General features: G+C 43.7%; 2 protein-coding genes across 2 annotated transcripts; both read right to left on the bottom strand.

The window, feature by feature from the left end:
- Positions 1-8,055: 8,055 nt before the first annotated feature.
- On the bottom strand, positions 8,056-8,982 carry LOC116820441 (olfactory receptor 4D1-like). The gene has a single exon (XM_032772914.1). The coding sequence runs from the start codon at positions 8,980-8,982 to the stop codon at positions 8,056-8,058; it is 927 nt and encodes a 308-aa protein (XP_032628805.1).
- A 9,376-nt stretch (positions 8,983-18,358) lies between these two features.
- LOC116820440 (olfactory receptor 4D2-like) lies at positions 18,359-19,306 on the bottom strand. Its single transcript, XM_032772913.1, has one exon. The coding sequence runs from the start codon at positions 19,304-19,306 to the stop codon at positions 18,359-18,361; it is 948 nt and encodes a 315-aa protein (XP_032628804.1).
- Positions 19,307-19,650: the final 344 nt, after the last annotated feature.

The raw sequence follows: 19,650 nt of genomic DNA, 5'->3' as shown, positions 1-19,650 counted from the left end.
TAGGAAAGTTAATCAGATTTAATTCCTTCTTTTTTTGTAAAAGCAGCAAAGACTCCTGTGGCACTTTATAGACTAGCAGACATATTGAAGCATGAGCTTTCATAGGTAAATACCCACTTCTCTTTTTGTAGTAACTAGAAGGGGACAAAGACCATCATTATCATAAGGTGAGATACACATGCTAGGACCTCTGATATCAAGGTCACAAATTGGGCATCAGAACCCCTGAAGTGTCTAAAGTTTTCCATTGCAACCCCCTCCCATCTTGTGAGGCTCTAGCTGGGATCCCTCTCCTATTTAGCATCTGTGATCTTCCCCCAGTAAGAACCCCTGGACACAGAGAATCTCTGCTATGCACACTCCCTGCAAATCCAGATTCTTCCCCACTCTGAACCTAGGCCCCGTCAGAAATATGTGGACCATCAGAGGTGTGCCCTATCAGGGTTAGAGGCAGAAGAATGGAGACTCTGGGTTAGCAGAGGGCTTGTCTGGGTGTGTAGACCACTCCTCTTCACTCCCTATGACCCCAGGAGTGGAGAAGACCACTGGTGGCGCTCACAGGTTATGCTGAAGTAGATTTACTTGTTCCCATAATATAATAACTAGGGACCACCAAATGAAATTAATGGGCAGCAGGTTTAAAATAAATAAAAGGAAGTTTTTCTTCACACAGCACACACAATCAACCTGTGGAACTCCTTGCCTGAGGAGGTTGTGAAGGCTAGGACTATAACAGAGTTTAAAAGAGAACTAGATAAATTCATGGAGGTTAAGTCCATTAATGGCTATTAGTCAGGATGGGTAAGGAATGGTGTCCCTGGCCTCTGTTTGTCAGTGGGTGGAGATGGATGGCAGAAGAGAGATCACTTGATCGTTACCTGTTAAGTTCACTCCCTCTGGGGCATCTGGCATTGGCCACTGTCAGCAAATAGGATACTGGGCTGGATGGACCTTTGACCCAGTATGGCTATTCTCAAGAACATGGAGTTATAAACATATAAAAACATTTATGCTGGATTTTTTAGTGTTCTTTCCATTGTTAACAAATAAATAATGGGTAATGAATGACTTCAAATATTTTCTGTATATATATATTTTTTTTAAAAAAAGAACATATTTTCCTAATGGTTCTTAGTTTTTAATTTTTCCATATTGTATCCTTTTATTCTAAGAAAGAAAGAAAGAATAAATATGAAATTTTACAGTAAGAGGACATGATGGGGAGGGCTACAAAGGGGTCAATGAGGGTTGCACAGGGATCATTGAGAGCAGGACATGATGGGGGGCTGTAAAGGGGTCACTGAGGGCAGGGGGCCGCAAAGAGGTCACTGAGGAACAATCATAGAGATTTACCTAGAACTAGAAGGGACCTTGGGTCCAGTCCCCTGCCTTCACTAGCAGGATCAAGTTTGATTTTTGCCCCAGATCCCTAAATTGCCTGCTGAAGGATTGAATATACAACCCTAGGTTTAGTAGGCCACTGCTCAAACCACTGAGCTATCCCTCCACCCATGTGTTCTGAGGAAAGGGTGTGAAGGGGAGGGGGCTGCAAAGAGGTCACAAGGCAGGATTTGGAGGGGGGTTACACAATTATCAGAGGGTAGTGCTGATCGGGAGGGGGCTGCACAAGCGTCATTGAGCACAGAGTGTGGAGGGGAGGGGGCTTCACAGGGGACACTGAGGGCTGGGTGTGGGGGGCAGGTGTTCACAGAGATCACTGAGGGGATGATGTGAAGAAGAGGGGGCTGCATATGGGTTAACCGAGGGCAGAAGTTGTAGGTAAGAGGATACCCAGTGTTTAAGATGGGCTGAATGCTATAAGGAAGATTGATTTTTTTCCCTTGCCACATGACTATCCATTGTTATCATGAATGACTATGAGTTGTCCTTGTGAGTTTCAATATACAGGAACTCCTCACTTAAGGTTGTAGTTATGTTCCTGAAAAATGAGACTTTAAGTGAAACAATATATACACACTGTGGCAAATTCAGGACAATTAGCTACCAGGAGAGGGGTAGTAACTGGTCCCGGAAGGCTTAGCCCTGGAGGAATAAGGTTCACCTGGGACAGGGGTTAGCAGGGAACTAATTAGGTTCAGCCTGCCCCAATTGCTGGAGACCTTTTTAAAACCTCCCTGGCAGGGAAGCAAGCTGAACTCTGAGACTCTTCTTGCAAGGCAGATTGCATTCTCCCCAGAAGGAGAGGAAACTAGAGCAAGGGGCTGGCTGAGAAGGGATCAGCCAAACCCTGTGAGATTGGGAAGGGGTTTTTTTCTTTTATTTTGCCCAAGCCTGTGTCTCCGAGGCTAAGAAGGACTGAGCTAACAAAAGGAGAGGCAGGTACTTTGCCACAACACACACACACACACAGAGTATAAGTTTTAAACAAATAATTTAATACTGGTACACAGTGATGATGATTGTGAAGCTTGGTTGAGGTGGAGGAGTCAGAGTGGGGGATATTTCCCAGGGAATGCCTTACTGCTAAATGAACTAGCAATTGACTGAGCCCTCAGGGGTTAACTCTCACACTCTACCAGGCAGCAGGAAAGGAGGGAGGGCAGACAGAGACAGAGACACACACTCCTTAAGTAGCTGATCCCAGGCTTAAGTACACTGTCTTGTTAATTAAATCAGCTTGCTAAGACCCGAGACTGCAACTACTGCCTAGATGTTCCCTCCGTGGTGTGTCCCCCTGCTCTATGGAAGATGGGGTAAGCGGGGTGCAGGGGCAGGGTGGGGGAGTTACCCTGACATTAGCCTCTCTCTTCCCCCCTCTGCCTGTACAGCAAGCAGGAGTCTCTGGGAGCAGCTCCAAGGCAGAGGGCAGGAGTAGCACATGGCAGTGAGGGGAGGGACAGCTGCTGCACAGGGAACTTAGAGGAGTGGGGAGCTGATAGGGGGAGTTGATAGTGGGGCTGCTGGTCCACCCTGGTTCCAACCACTCACCAGTTAGCTGCAATGGGCTTCTCTTCCTGCAACCAGTTGACACAACAGGTGGCTGCCAAGACATTAGAAGAGCATTTCACAACTTTAAACGAGCACATTCCCTACCTGATCATCAACTTAACATCGAAACAACGTTAACCGAGACGACTTTAAGTGAGGAGTTCCTGTATAAGGTTTGGTTTGAGTGAGAATGAGAATTACTCTACAGCATGAGTATCCTTTAGAGTTTTCATTGCGACATCCCACAACTCATCCAACTGGCCTGAACCGACACCTTCCTGGGCGAGCTGTTGATGGCCTCTAATGGTGCAATGCTTCTCCTCATAATCTTTATACTCCTCCTCTTTTTCTGCATCATCACTTTAGCCAAGATAAGGACAGACATCACAGAAGGGAAGAACAATACACTATCCTCCTGCAGAACTTAGATCACAGTCATCTATGCTCAACCCTTCAGGAAATTCCCCCCAAATAAGTCAGGGTTCAGTCTTCATAGCGTATGCACAACATGCCTCACATGGTGCGTGACCAGGATTTATCCCCAAATTTGTTCTGCTAGTTGGATCATTAGCTTCCCTGGCCCAAGTACTGATGGGGAGTGCGACATGAATGCTAATCCATATCCCCTTGGCTTCAGTCATGAACTCTGTAATCTTCTGGATGCTGTTCATTGTTCTCCATGCTGAGAAACACCAAAATGAAAAAGGCCATCATGAGACTGAGGAGGAGAATCCTGTTCTCGGGATGAAACTATAACGGTAGAATTTATCTTTTGTGACAAAGTTCCTCCTCTACCTTGGTGGGTCCTGCGCTTATTGGCAGATTTGTTCACCTCAGTGATCTTCCCTTCTTGTGGAACCCACAGTCTGGGTCAGCTCCTCCTGTGTCTGATCAGGAGTTGGGAGGTTTGGGGGGAACTCAGGCTCGCCCTCTACTCCGGGTTCCAGCCCAGGGCCCGTGGATCGCTGCTGTCTATAGTGCCTCCTGTACACCTGCATACAGCTACCAACTCCTGGCTACTGTCCCCATGGCACTCCGTCCAAAATCCTTCTTATCCTCACCACAGGACGCTTTCCTTCTGGTGTCGAAATCTTTCCTCCTCATTCCTCCCAGTACAGCGCTCACCTCAGCTCCTTGCCTTCTTGCTCCCAGCTGCTCACACAAGTACACTCCTTCTCTCTGGGTCCTCTTCCCTCGACTGGAGTGAGCTCCTTTTTAAACCTTTTAAACCCAGGTGCCCTGATTAGTCCTGCCTTGATTGGCTGCAGTGTTTCTAATTAAAGTAAGCTCATCTCTTATCTGCCTTCTAGAAAGATCTAATTGGCTCCAGGTGCCTTGATTAACCTGGAGCAACTGCCATTTGGTTACCAGGGTACTAGGGATTTGTTTAGCCTGGGGCTAACATACCTGTTTCTCAGTACTTTACTGTAGCCATCTGGCCTTGCCCCATCACACTTTCCATTAACTTTTTTTTGTTATTATTATTCTACACATATTTTTCACTGCAATATTAATAAACCTCATTTATAATCTCTATTACATTTAAAAATATGTATTGGGGATCAACCTCTTACTATGACGTTTATAATCATCGCAGTCCAATTCCAAATGTAGATATGATTCATTACATAGTCTAATTGACCCCAGACTAGGAATCTCTACCATCTTCTCCACTGGAGGAATTCCCCGCAACTTTATTCCTTCAAGCCACTAGTGTTGAATTTAGACAACAAGGAAAATTTCCCAGTCCAATATCTCTGTTAAGGTGGAGGCAATATTGATTTAATATAAGCAATTTAAAGGCACAAAAATATCACTACTCTTATTTCTCTTTGTTTTTTGTTTGCTTGTTGTTTGGTTTTTTGCAGTATATTTTAAAGATACAAAATGGAACATTTTCAAAAATGGAAATACAAGTTATTTTCCAAAATTACAAATAATGTGTAGGAAAATAAACTGCGTTACAATGAGTTACTTCAGTCTGACTGACACATGCTGCAGGTTGCATGCTGGTAATCATAAAATGTCCTCTGAGTTTCTTAAAAAGGATAGCTGACAATTTCCTAACACAAAAAATGTGGCATCCAACAGCAGGGAATTCTATAGCAGACCAAATCTCGACAGCAAAAGAGAACTAAAAGAAAATTGTTGCATGGGTGCAAATGATCAGTACACAATTACATTTGTTATGTGCAAACGGCATAAAATCTAAAGCAATAGTATCCAGTGCTTTAAAAGGCCAGTTTCACAAAAATGAGTCGAATCAGGTAGTAGAAAAAGTTTAAACAGAAAAATGGAAGGATAATTAGGAACTCCTTCAGAACACTTCATTAGATGACACAAAAGCTACAATTGAGAGACAAAGTTACGCTGGTTAGAAAAAAAACAGTTTGGCTTGCAGGGGAAATGAAACAATTATAAAGGATGAGATAGACATTAAGGTCAGGCTGTGAGGGACACGGGGTTGCACAAGGGTCCTTGGTAGTATTGAGCAAGGAGGATTCTAAGATTGCAAATTGAGCATGGAAAAGGAGAAATGTCTGATCCGTACCGTGCAGTGTAATAAAGATCAAACTTCACAATATGGTTCTGGTGTCTGAGTCACTTCCCCCCTTCCCTGTGATATAGGGAATATATACAGAATGCTGGGAGATAAATAGAGCTCTGTGAGAATATATACAGAATTCTGGGAGATAAATAGAGCCCCTACCTCTGTGAGATGCTTATCAAAGTTCCCAGGCCTGATAGGCCAGGTCTGGTGCCCAGACTTTGTACAGAACATGTCTGTGAGGAGAGACACAGGAAAGGGAGGGGGAACCACAGCAGGGGGGGTGAGGACTTTCTGCGCATGGGGTGCTGCCACTTTAGACACCTACATCCCAGAATTAGACTCCGTGGCAGGGCTGGCTCCAGGGTTTTTGCCGCCCCAAGCAGCAAAAAGAAAAAAAAAAAGCCAAGATCTCTTCTACCACCACCACTTCTGTCTTTGGCACCAATTTGGTGGCAGGTCCTTCGCTCCAAGAGGGAGTGAGGGACCCGCCGGAAATTGCCACTGAAGAGCTGGACGTGCAGCCTCTTTCCATTGGCCACCCCTGGGCACCTGCTTGCTGGGCTGGTGCTTGGAGCTGGCCCTGCCCATTGGGATTCACAAAATCCTCTAGCAGCTGCTGGCTAACCCTGTAGGTACCTAAAATTTTATTGTGGGGGTGCTGAGAGCCATTGAACCAAACTGTAAACTCTGTATACAATGGACTCCACTTCAAGCCAGGGGATGAGGCAGCTCCCCATCCCAGCATCCCTAGTTCCAGCACCTCTGCTACCAGTCTATGTTTCAGTCTCTGGGCGTGTGCATTGCTGCCTCCCTCTAGGTACTTGAATGCCTAAAACCTAGAGAGATGCACAAAATAGGGGAAGATAAGCATCCCTCTGCCTAGCTCACCAGCACAGCCTGATCCAGCAAGTGTGCTCAGAGCTCACCTACTGGATCAGGTCCCTGTGCAGGAGTTCAGACAAGACAGCTCTGCAGATAAGGCCCCATCCTTCTGACTTTTAGCTCAGTGCTTAGGGTTCTCCCTTGCGATGTGGGAGGCTTCCAGTTCTAGTTCCTCCTCTGCCTGAGGACAAGAAGGGATGTGAAGAGGGATCTACTATTTCTCAGGTTACTGCCTTAGTCAAATCCCTTCTTCAGAACACATAAGAATGGCCATACTGGCTCAGATCAAAGGTCCATCTAGCCCAGTATCCTGTCTTCTGACAGTGGCCAATGCCAGGTGCCCCAGAGGGAATGGACAGAACAGGTAATCATCAAGTGATCCATCCACCGTCACCCATTCCCAGGTTCTGGCAAACAGAGCCTAGGGACACCATCCCTGTCCATCCTGGCTAATAGCCATTATCCCCCATAAACTTAATGAGTTATTTTCTGGACCCTGTTATAGTCTTGGCCTTCATAACATCCCCTGGCAAAGAGTTCCACAGGCTGACTGCGCACTGTGTGAAGAAATACTTCCTTTTGTTTGTCTTAAACCTGCTGCCTATTAATTTCATTTGGTGACCCCTAGATTCCTTATTTACTTTCTATGCACCAGTCAAGATTTTATAGACCTCTATCTTCTCCCTCAGGGAGTGGGAATGACTTGAACAGGAGGTGTTCCTCATCCCAGGTGAGGATAGATTAAAAGCTACAAGGGAGGTGGTCTGCCTCAGAAGAGGCTCCTAACTCCAGGAATTTAGCCCAGTTTACAGCCTAATCGGGAGATGTGATTTATGCCATAATCCCTGCCCTCCTTAGGAGTTGCTCTGAGGCTTAGAGAACAAGTTTGGATATATAGGGGACAACAATATGAACATTGGCTGTTTTTTTTTTCCCCTGCATAGTTTTTCCCTGCATAGTTTCCCTGCATAGTGCCTAGAAACTCCAATCAGGATCATGGCCATATTGTATTAAGGTCTCATATAGTAAGAGAAAATACCTGCAACTACACTAACACCACCATTCTGTGGTGATTAATAATAATATATGGAGACATTAATAATAGCAATTAACAGGGCTGTCTGAGAAATATTTCCCCCTTCCTCTCCTCTCTCCCCCAACTGATAACAATTTAAAATATTACAAAACTTTATTTTTTCCCAGGGAAAACAAACAAAACAAGCCTACCTAGGTTTTAACTGCAACTGAAACCCTGACATCTGAAAAAAATCTATTTTTAGTTGACAAAATTTTTTTTTCAGAGTTTTGGTTTTTAGACAAAATCCTAAATGTTGTAGATGAAAATGTCTAAAACCTATTTTCAATAGAAAAAAAAAGTCTACATGGAATTTGTTACCAAGTAAATGTTAATTCATTGTTTGCTGTATCACATATATTCATTGGTCTGTTATTGACGGTAGCCATTTTGTAGCCAAAGTTGCTGCAGGCTGTTGGAAACAGATAGAAATGTACTTTGCTTTTTGTTTCTCATGAAGATTTTTATTTTATTTTATTCATTCTTGCTCCCTCATCTAAACCAAAACTCTTTCTAAACTGAGGGCACCTACTTTAATTTTACATGTTGCAAACATAAGACTGACCCACTAACAAAGATGTTACATATTTGGTTTCCTTCATGAGAAGACCCTGTTCATTAATCGATTGATGGCATTCTTCATCTCAGTGTTTCTTAGCGTGTAGATCATGGGGTTGAGCATTGGGGTGATGACTGTGTAGAGAGCAGATACTGCTTTGTCCATGGAAAATTTCCGGAAGGGTCGAGCGTAGATGAAGATACAGGGCATGAAATGGATGTTCACCACCACAACCTGGGCTCCACAGGTGGACAGGGCTTTGTGCTTCCCTTCTGGGACATGGGTCCTTATCTTGACCAAGATGACTGTGTATGACACAATCAGGATGATGAAGATGATGATGGTGAGCAGCCCACTGTTGGAGACCGTCAGCAACTCCACCATGTAGGTGTCTGTGCAAGCCAATTTGATCACCTGAGGGACATCACAGTAGAAATTGTCCAGTGTATTGGGTCCACAGAAAGGCAGTTGGATTGTCAGTGCAACCTGGACAATGGAATGAACAAAGCCACCTAGCCATGCCCCAGCCACCAGCCCTACACACACACCCCAGTTCATGATTCTGAGATAGTGCAAAGGTTTATGGATAGCCACATGCCGATCAAGTGCCATCACCATGAGGAAGAAAACCACAGCGCCCCCGGTGAAGTGGAAAAAAAACATCTGTGACATGCAACCACCAAACGTGATTGTCTTTTGCTTGGACAGGAGGTCCCACAGCATCTTGGGCACCGTGACTGAGGACTCGCTCAGGTCAATGAAGGCCAAGTTTCCCAGCAGGAAGTACATAGGGGTGTGGAGCTGGTGGTCAGTGATCACGGTGGTGATGATGGTGAGGTTTCCCAGCCAGGTTATCATGTAGACTATGAAGAAGACCACAAAGAGAAATCTCTGCAGTGCCAGACTCTGGGTTAGACCCACAAGAAGAAATTCTCTCACTCTACTGGTGAGGTTCTGCTGTTCCATTGATCAACCTTAAAATGTGCCTGCAAAGGGAACACTAGTATTAATTATTATTCATAGGTTCATATATTTTAAGGCCAGAAGATCATTTAGTCTGACCTCCTATATAACACAGGCCAGAGGATTCATCCAGATATCCCTGCATTGACCCCAATAACTTGTGTATGACTAATGCATTTTCCAGAAGGGCATCCAGTCTTGATCTGAAGACATCAAGAGCTGGACAATCTACCACTTCCCTTGGTACTTCGCACCAAATGGTTAATCACTCTCACTTGTTAAAAATTTGTGCCTTAGTTTTAATTTGAATTTGTCTGGCCTCAGCTTCTGGCCATTGGTTCTTTTTCTGCCTTTCTCCACTACAGAAGGTAAAGGTATTGTTTCACTGTAATCATCACTTCTCAATCTTCTTTTTCATAAGCTAAACGGATTGAACTCTTTAAGCCTTACATTGCCATGCATTATCTCCATCTATCTCTTTTTTCTCTCTCTTTCTTTTCTGCAACATCTCCAAATTTTAAGTATTTTTTGTTTAAAATATGGATACCAGACCTGGATCCAGTAGTCCAGTATTGGTCTCACCAACCCTGTGCACAGAGGTAGAAAATCACCTCCTGGCTCCTCCTCTGAAGTGTTCCCATATTTACAAATTGGAAAATTTCAGAATTTACCTTTCATGCAAATTTTTGAAACTTTAATTTTTTTGTCGCTGTTTAACATGAAAAGAAATATTGGAATATCAGAATTTCCCCCAGCTCTAATTAGCACTGTTCCCATCTTCTGGAGTTTCCCCAGAATGCCAAGATTTATTAAAGATTAACATGAGCTGGACTAGACAGTAATTCAACAACCATAAGTCATACAAATATATCATCCTGTTTCTTTTCACGTAGGGAACAGAAATATTTATTGATCACTACTGCATTCCAGCATCATATTAATGATTTTATTTTGTCCATGTAGTAATGGGCATATATCATTACTAAGATTTCTTCTGTTCCTAACATACTTTAAAAACTTCCTTCTTCTTATCCTTAGCCCTGCCAACCATGTATTTTCCCCATATGTCTTTAGCTTCTCTTACCAATTGTATGCACTTGATTGCTATTTATTTTCCCTCTTTTTCCCATTTTGTTACATACTGCTTTCCTTTAAATTCTTTCTAATTTCTGCCTTCACTTTGCTATTGAACCAAAATTGTCTTTTAGCAAAAGATATCCTTTTTCTTGACTGCAGAATCATGGCTTTTGGACCATCTAATAAACTCTTCTTTAAGAATTCTCAATTTGCTGTCTAATTTTTTCCTCCAAATCAGTTTTGTCCATAATTTTCCTCAGCTTTGGGAAATTAGTTCTTTTGAAGCACCAAGTATATCTATTACTGGTTGGGACTGTCCTTTTTTTGCCCATAATGGATGTTATCAGGTCATGATTACTGGTCTGTAGGAAATCACCGACTTACAGTCCAGTGATTAATGCATCTTTATTTGTCATAATGAGGTCCAATATGGAGTTACTTTGTGTTGGGTGCAATACCTTTGGGTTATAAAATCATCATCTATAATTTTTTAGAAACTCTAATGGTGTTTACTACTGGCTGCATGAGACCTTCAGTATGTGTGTCCCATACTTAGCTCCTCCATTACAACATATTTATTTCCATACATTGGAGACAGGTATTCAAGGAGCAGCTCATTCTGGTCTCTGATTTGATTCAGTGGTCTCTAACAATATTCCCTCCTTAGTGTTGTTAGTTAGAACACTGGCCCATATGCATTCCAGCTCTAGTGGTTCTGAATTATCAATAACTCTAAAACAGGTACTGATGTCTTTAATGTGGAGTGATAGGCCCCTCTGTCCCCCCACCACACCCCTTTTTATTCACTCTTTCCTTCCTGAGCAGGTGATAACCAATAATTTTAACATCCCAATCAGTTATCAAAAAGGGTAATTGTATCAACTCTCTTCTCATCGGTGAGAATTTCCCTTCCCTCTTGCGTGTTACCTAGCATTGGTGTATGGCAACTGAAAAAAAAATCTCTTCAGATCCTTCAGCACCTGGGTTTAATTTGTTCACAGCACACTGAGTTTGAGTTTGTCCCACATTTCCCTCCTTAGCTACCTTCCCAGCCATTCTTAGTTTAATGCCCTCTCAACTTCTCCAACTAGTCTCCAACCGAGATGCTTAGAAAGACTGGCAACGGCTTTCATGGCTGAAGGAGGTAGTGTCACTGGTTGTACTCCAGGGGTATTCAGATAATTTAGGTGGAGATTTTGAAAGGAGCCTAAGGGAATGTCAGTGCTCAGACACTACTGCAAGTCATCTAGGATAGCAAAACTTGGATATCTAATTCCATTATGCCCTATTGAAACCCCCAGCCAAAGCCTGCACCAGATCTTCTTAGACCTAGTTGTAATTGCAGTGTAATTACATTGTAATGTGGAGATAGGCTTATTTGCTGAAGATTGGTCCTCAAGTCATTTTCTAGAAGAGACTCTAGTGTTTAATTCTAGGCATCCATATCTGGAAATTTCATGTTCATGAAGACTGCCTTGTTAGAAAGTAGGGAAGAAAGAAAAACAGACTACTTATCATCATACAAAGTTCAAAGCCAGACAGAGAGATTCCTAAATGAATTTTATAGTGAAAAAGAATTTCTCTGTTCCCATTGAAAGTTATCCTGGTTTAATTAAACCCATAGAGCAAAGAGCAACCTAGATAACAACTAGTCAGGAACTTTTGTTTCAGTTCAGAGTCATATTCTAAGCCTGACTTGTAAGACCTATGAAGATTTTGTTTTAATGAATTCAGTTCTTCCATCATATGAGGTAGGTCATCCATTAACAAGCAGTTAAATGCATGGAGACGTAGAGACTCAGATAGAAATTCATGAACAGGAATGGATGAGAAAGCAAACAAGCAAGAAGTCCTTTCTGATATACTCACAGTGGTGATATCAGCAGAACGCGGCTCGGTCCACTTTGACCTACAGCAGAGGATAAGTGGCCCGTGTTGGCTGGAAAACTGGGTTCAGTAGTGAGTAGTTACATTATGGCACCAGACAATCATGACAATATTCACTCCCTTGACTTCTCCCATCCTTCCAGCTCCAGCCCTGAGAGTCCTTGTTCTCCTTACCTATACTTGCACTAGCCCCAGTTCATACACATGCAGTTACGGGCTAGCCTAGGTGTTGAAGGTAAGGGTCTACATCATTCATATCCGCATCTCCCCCAGCTCAGAAGAATCTAAACCTTCCCTTCGGCATCCTCACTCGGATCTTCTCCTTAGTCTTAAACTTAGCCTGCATCTACCCTTGCTGCTGTTCATAGAGCACAGGCATTACACATATCGCTACTGTCTGCAGTGAATGACACCGGTCACTGGGGTATGAAGCCATATGCCACAGGGAAAGGCTCTGGCAGCAGGGAGGCAGTGGCATGCTAGACTGATAAAAACAGCAGTGCAGACATGGGATGAGTAGGCTGGACATGTAGAGAGCTGTGCAGGGTACGTATCCTAGGGTTTAGGCAGGTAGGGCACTCTATTCACCTAAGCCATTCCACACCGTCTACCCTGCTGACTCTACCCAGGCTAGCTGGGCATGAAGTGTCTGTCCGCTACACGCCACTGTAAGTGTAGACATACACTCCGAGAACCATCCCACTCCATGGGTCTGCAGCTCTTGCCAAGACCTGGGTAGCCACCACCCATTCAACCCGTCCTACTAGAAGCAATTGTTAAAATCAAACATGTAAAGGGATACAAAGAGAGTGACTGGGATTTTCACAGGGATCTAATTGACGTAGGTATCCAATGCCCATTGACTTTCAAATAGGTTAGGCATCTAACTCCCTTAGGCTTCTTTCAAAATACCAACTAATATTTGTTTCCTTTAGAAAAGGAAACTGTCTACCAGTGCTAAGGACTTTCCCCCTAACTGGAGCTCTATTTCCTTACCAACAGATTCTCTATGCATATCCCCCCGACCATATCCAACCACCAGAGGATTCCTTGAACATTTCAGAGCTGTGTGTGGTTTCCCATAATAGGTAAGAGAAATAGGTCAGTTACAAAGAGGATGCTTCCCTAGAAATCATCCCCTTTTATCATTCTTATCCTCCCATTGACACTAGAACTGGGATCAAAACCGTTCGGAAATCCACCTGAGGAATATCTGGTGTGATCAAGAGAGCTGCTGCTTTGGAGGTCTGAGGATTAATTATCTGGAGATTTAGTCTAAAGGAAAATTATTAAAATGTCAGTGGAATCTTCACTAGTATTGTTTATTTACAGACAGAGAAACACAACAGACTTCGTGTGTCCTCATATTTGACCCCTTGGCCCGGAGGATGTTGAAGACACCACAGAGGAACACTGGACCTCACTGTTGCGGGATTCCATGCATTATGCATGTGTTGTGTATGCTGGCAAGTAGGAAGCTTCATAGTCAATTCCAATGGGGGAATTAGAGAGACAATGCTCCCCAGCCCAAGTGTCAATGCAGAGGACTGAGAGTCAAGACTCCAGCAATATACTGCAAATTTATCCTGGTGGTTAGAGCAATAGTGACTGATGCCAAGCACTGTTTTCCTGGCTCTCCCATACCCTCCTGATATCACCTTGATCAACCCTTTCAGCACATTGTCTCTCAATTTCTCCATTTATAAAAAGAGGCAATGCTATTTCCCTGCTTTCTAGTAATAATGATGAGTTCATGGACTGCAGGATCTACCTATCTATCTATCTATCTATCTATCTATCTATCTATCTATCTATCTATCTATCTAAACAGTTTCTCCCTTCATTCATCATCACCAAGAAAAAAATAATCTTTAGGCCCAAGTAGACCTATCCCTTTCTCGCCCTTCTCTCAGTGACCCCTGTGCAGCCGCCTCCCCTTCACACCCTGCCACCAGTGACCCCTGTGCAGCCCCTTCCCCTTCACACCCTGCCACCAGTGATCCCGCCCAGTCTTTTAAGCTTCCAGTCTTTGGAATGGACCAGGCATGGCTGCTGTCTTTGGGCCATTGGGGACACTTTTGGGGTGTAGATATCATATCCCCTCCTGAAAGGTTTGACCACATGATCCACTGCCCTGTCCCAAGGTCCTGTGATGACCCCTGGTCCCCCACATTGCTTCAGCCCAAACTCATGCCAAATCTCTCCCAAAAGAGTGGCCTTGTCTTTTACTTCATCGGTCACCTGATAAGGTCCTGTAAAGCACTGTGAACAGCCCAGTAGTAGCTATTGCTCTTTCTTTAACAGCAGGAGAGATACACAGATCTATATTGTGATGGGTTGGATCACAGAAACCCCCTTGGGAACTGCCAACTCATGTACCAAGACTACTTCTGCCCCTGCTTTCCCTGCCAGCTCGGGACCCCAGCACCATGTCTTGCTGAGCAAGACATGCCCATCTCCTCCGATAAAGATTCAGGGTCCAAATTACTTGCCCCAAAGCTGCAGATTTACCTGAAAGCAGCTTACAGAAGAGTTCTTGCCTTTAACGCTCAGATGACCAACTCCCAATTGGATCTAACCCAAATAAATCAGTTTTACCCTATATAAAGCTTATGCAGGGTAAACTCATAAATTGTTCGCCCTCTATAAAACTGATGGAGAGATATGCATAGCTGTTTGTGTCCCCCCATGGGTATTAATAAATACTCTGAGTTAATTAATAAGTAAAAAGTTATTTTATTAAATACAGAAAGAAGGATTTAAGTGGTTCCAAGTAATAACAGACTAAACAAAGTGAATTACCAAGTAAAATAAAATAAAACGCAAAAATATGCTTAATACTGCAATACAACTGAGTACAGATAAAATTTCACCCTGAAAGAGGTTTCAATAAGTCTTTTTCAGAGACTGGATGCCTTCCTAGTCTGGGCACAATCCTTTCCATTGGTACAGCCCTTGTTCCATCTCAGGTGGTAGCTAGAGGTTTCCTCATGATGGCTCTCCCTTTATTCTGTTCCACTCATTTATGTATCTTTTGCGTAAGGCGTGAATCCTTTGTCCCTCTCAGTCGTCCCCCCCTGCCCTTCTCAATGGAAAAGCACCAGGTTAAAGATGGATTTCAGTTCAGGTGACATGATCACATGTCACTGTAAAACTTCATTGCCCACTTGCCAGCACACATGTATACAGGGAGACTTACTGGTAAAACACACCCATCTGCAGACAATTGTCCTAGTTAATGGGAGTCATCAAGATTCCAAACCACCATTAATGGCCCACACTTTGCATAATTACAATAGTTCCTGAGAGTTATATTTCATATTTCTAGTTTCAGATACAAGAGTGGTATATTTATACAAATAGGATGACCACACTTAGTAGATTATAAGCTTTCCAATGATACCTTACAAGAGACCTTTTGCATGAAGCATATTCCAGTTACATTAGCATTTTTCCATAAAATCATATAGAGTGCAACATCACATATTCCAATACAATAAACTCCACACACATTTTCCTGCCTCTGTTTCCTCACCTGTCACTATCAGTCTTTTGAGCTGGGTTAGGGGTCTCTGGGGCTATCCTCGATCCTGATGCAGCTGTGCATGGCTACACTTCTGAAACAAGGAGACTTCACCCTTGCAGCCCATGGTCTCTGACCTTGGTTGGACAGTCCATTGTCCCTATGTAGCCTGCCACAAGAATAAAGCAAGGGCCCACAGGCCTCAAGCCTATTAGACAATTAGCTTAGCAGAACTAAGGCCTAGGTATAAAAGGATGATGCATGTAGTTGCTAGATACGTTGTATTTAACTGATAGTTTGACCTTAAGTTATAATATCACAGTAAAGAAGAGGGGTACCTGATGGGAAAAAGCAAAGCAAAGAGCTTGGAGCCTCATGGACTTTAAGGTCAGAAGGGACCACCATGTATCCTTCTAGCATTTTAGGGGATGTTTAAAAGGATGTTGAACTTAACCAAAATTTACATGTACTCGTTGCAGATGTACCATGGCCACTAATTGACATAAACGCTAATGATTATAACATAAGTAACTGACTGACCTACTGAAGATAAGAACTCCAATATTGTTGAGAGGTGGAAGTCAACTGAAGCAGGAAAAGAAGAACCCATCATTAAGATGTATAAAGGATGGTGGGCATCAGCCTAACACCCTATCAAAGGTCAGACCCAGCCCGAATGCAGGGTGATAAGTGGAATGTGTAGGCTTGATGACCCAGCAGATGGCTTCACCTATTCTGGGGCTTAAAGAATGCTGTGAGTATAGAAGTGCTAGCCATTTTGTACTGGCTCTACCGCCTTTGCTGTGTTACACTGTCTGTGATCTTGGTGATTTTGCTAATAAATGTTATACTTGTGGGAGAACAGGATGTGACTTGTTTCTTGGGCTCTCCTCAAGAGCCTCATTCTATTGATAATTCTATTGCGGTGCCTGATTTGGAGGAAGAAACTATCAAACCGCTGTGTAGTGTATCAAAATAAATATCTCCCCCAGTCAGTCGGGGTACACCTCTCATGCCCAAAACTTCCTGTGTGTCTCCTTCAGTGTGAGTCTTTTTAGACCCTCCTGTTTTGCCCCCTTTATCTTTGTGTCCTGTTGTTAGTAACTTCCCATCTCCAAACCCTCAGCCCCAGAGAGGCCATGGAACCAATATGCTTTGCCTTGAGTAAGCTGTCACTGGCTTCTAACAACACATCATTGTCCATGGTCTTGCAGACACTTGACACATCACTGTCAGCCCATGCTGGACTTTCCTTTTCCATGGAGGAATTCAGAAACATGGCAATTTTAATAGTGACAATTTCAAAACATCAACCATCATTCTTAAGTTGTAAACACAGATCCCCCCCAAACCATCCCACCATGCTGCTTTCACAGTCCAATCACAGTGACCCCTCTGCGGCCCCAACTCCTTCACATCCTGCACACTGTGTGCAATACCATTCCTTCATGATCTGCTCTCAGGTACTCCTGTGCACTCGTGCAGACCTCAGCAGTTTTGCACAGGTGTCACTGGCGATGGTGAGAATTTAACTCATAATGTTGCTGACAATAGCCCAGCCAGCAATAACATCCAGGCTCCCTGGTGGAAGACACTCACTGAACCGCAGTATGTTAGCCTAGCTTAGGACATGTTCGCTGCAACAATGTTGATTTACACCTGCTGTGGATTTTTCCCATTCACTTCCACAGAGCTCCACAAATTAACACCAGCCGAGTATTTTCCATATTAACTTCAATGGGGCAAAGTTCTTTTACTCCAGCTGGGGATTGGGCCTCAATGACTACAATGGAAATACACCATTTCCTGGGGAATTGGCTCATTGATTCCAATGGAGCAAGGCCAGTTTATACCAACTGAGGCTCTTTCCCATTAGTGTTACTGGAGTTGCACTGATTTGCACCAATGTGTCCCACTGACTCATGCCCTGGATCTATAATTCATGCACTAGCTTGCTGTTTCCATGAGGGTTCAGCATCTGATCTCCTTGGGTGCAGGGCTGACAATCCTCCAGGACTGGCCTGGAGTCTCCAGGAATTAAAGATTAATCTTTAATTAAGGATTATACCATGTGATTAAATTTCTCAGAATACATCCAACCAAAATTGTCAGACCTACTTGGATACCACACCCAGCTATGCCATTTGACAGAGATGAGGCATAGCCACTTCCCCTCTTGTTTCACAGCTGTATAAAACACATTAGTGACTTGGAGGAATAAACTATGTGGAATCCTGCCAGTGACTGGGACGCTGGCGGTTGTGCCCAGTGGTTAGAGCAGGTCTCAGGCCTAGTGGTTACAGCTGGAGTCAGTAGTCAGGAATCAGAGCCAAGGCTCAGAGCCAAAGTCAGAAGTCAAGAATCGCAGGCACAGCTCAGGATCACGTAAACTGTAGTGTGGGAAGGCAGGACCCAAGACAGGACTAAGGCTGAAACAGCTGGGAACAAGAAAGCACAGGGACTCTCCCAGCCACTGGTGAACACTTTGAGCAGCTGTGGAACTGCTGTGGCTGCTGGGCTTAAAAGCCAGTCTGCTCACTCTTGACGCCAAATAGGTGGTGCCTTTAATTAGGCACCCCTCTTGTGCTCATTAGGTTGCCTGGAGACTAGCTTTGCAGCAGACCCTGCTTCCCAACAATCCTTCCAATAAAAAAGAGGGAAGCCAGACCTATCACAGGGTCATCCACATTTTCTAATGTATAATATTTTTTAGAATTTGAACAAAATAAACCCACAGAAAATTATCACAGCTTGACCCAACACAATGGGTCCTATAGAGGGAACAAACACAGATGCCTACTGAGAGTTGTTAACACTGTATGACAAGTTCATGTACCATGTTAATAATAAAATTGAAACAATAATAATTTGAGAAATCATAATTTTTAAAAATTATGTCCTTATTTTCCTCCCTGAGAAGACTATTCTGCTCATCAGTCTCCTGATAGCCTTCTTCATCTCGGCATTCCTCAGTGTGTAGATCATTGGGTTCAGCATCGGGGGGATTATAGTGTAAAGGACTGAGACCACCTTGTCCACAGGCAATTTCCGGAAGGGCCGGGCATAGATGAAGATGCAGGGCACAAATATTAAACATACTACCATGATCTGGGTTCCACAGGTGGACAGAGCCTTGCGTTTCCCTTCCGTAAGGTGTGTCCTAATCTTGACTAAGATAATGGTGTATGAAATGAGCAGGAGAATGAAGATAATTATGACAATCACCCCATTGTGGGAGACCATCAGCAGCTCAAACAGGCGGGTGTCAGTGCAGGCCAGTTTCACGACTTGTGGGACATCACAGTAGTAATTGTCCAGGATGTTCGGCCCACAGAACGGTAGCTGGAGGACCATTCCAATTTGAATAGCAGAGTGAGCCAATCCACCCAGCCATGTGCCGGTCACTAGCCCCATGCACACACCCCAGTTCATGACAGTCAAATATTGCAATGGTTTATGGATAGCCACATACCTATCGGCGGCCATCACTGCAAGTAAAAATACCATAGCACCAGCGATGAAGTGAAAGAAGAACATCTGGAGGATGCATTCATTGAAGGAGATGGTTTTGCGCTGGGAGAGGAGACCCAAGAGCATCTTTGGCACACTGACTGTAGAGTCACTAATATCTATGAAAGCCAGGTTGGCCAGCAGGAAGTACATAGGGGTGTGGAGCTGGCGGTCGGTTATCACGGTGATGATGATGGTGAAGTTTCCGAGCCAGGTTGTCAGGTAGACTATGGAGAAGATAATAAAGAGGAATCGCTGCAGCTCAGGACTTTGGGTGAGGCCCAAGAGGACAAAATCTGTCACTGTGGTGGTTAGATTCTCCTGCTCCATTTGGTGTCCTTAAAATATACCTGGAAACTGAATGACAATAATAATTAATAAAAGTTTCTTGTAATTTTTCCACCTTTAAATTACTGATATTGACTCCTTCTTAACTGCACCCTAAGAAAGACATTGGGTTTGGGTTTGGGTTTGGCTAGGTCTATATTTTCCTAAATTAAATACTATCCCCTCAGCCCCGCTGCAGGGGACTCTTGCTTCAGCAGACCCTAAGAGCCAGAGATTTCTCTACTCACACATCCCGAACTCTCCCATCCCACCTGCAATATTCAGCTAGTTACATACTGTGTAGTCAATTTAGTCCAGCCAACCCTGTAAATTTGATCTAATTTGAT

This window comes from Chelonoidis abingdonii, chromosome 14, assembly GCF_003597395.2.
Source record: "Chelonoidis abingdonii isolate Lonesome George chromosome 14, CheloAbing_2.0, whole genome shotgun sequence".
NCBI lineage: Eukaryota > Metazoa > Chordata > Testudines > Testudinidae > Chelonoidis > Chelonoidis abingdonii.
Note: the sequence above shows the minus strand (reverse complement) of the source record. Positions and strands in the feature narration are given on the sequence as shown.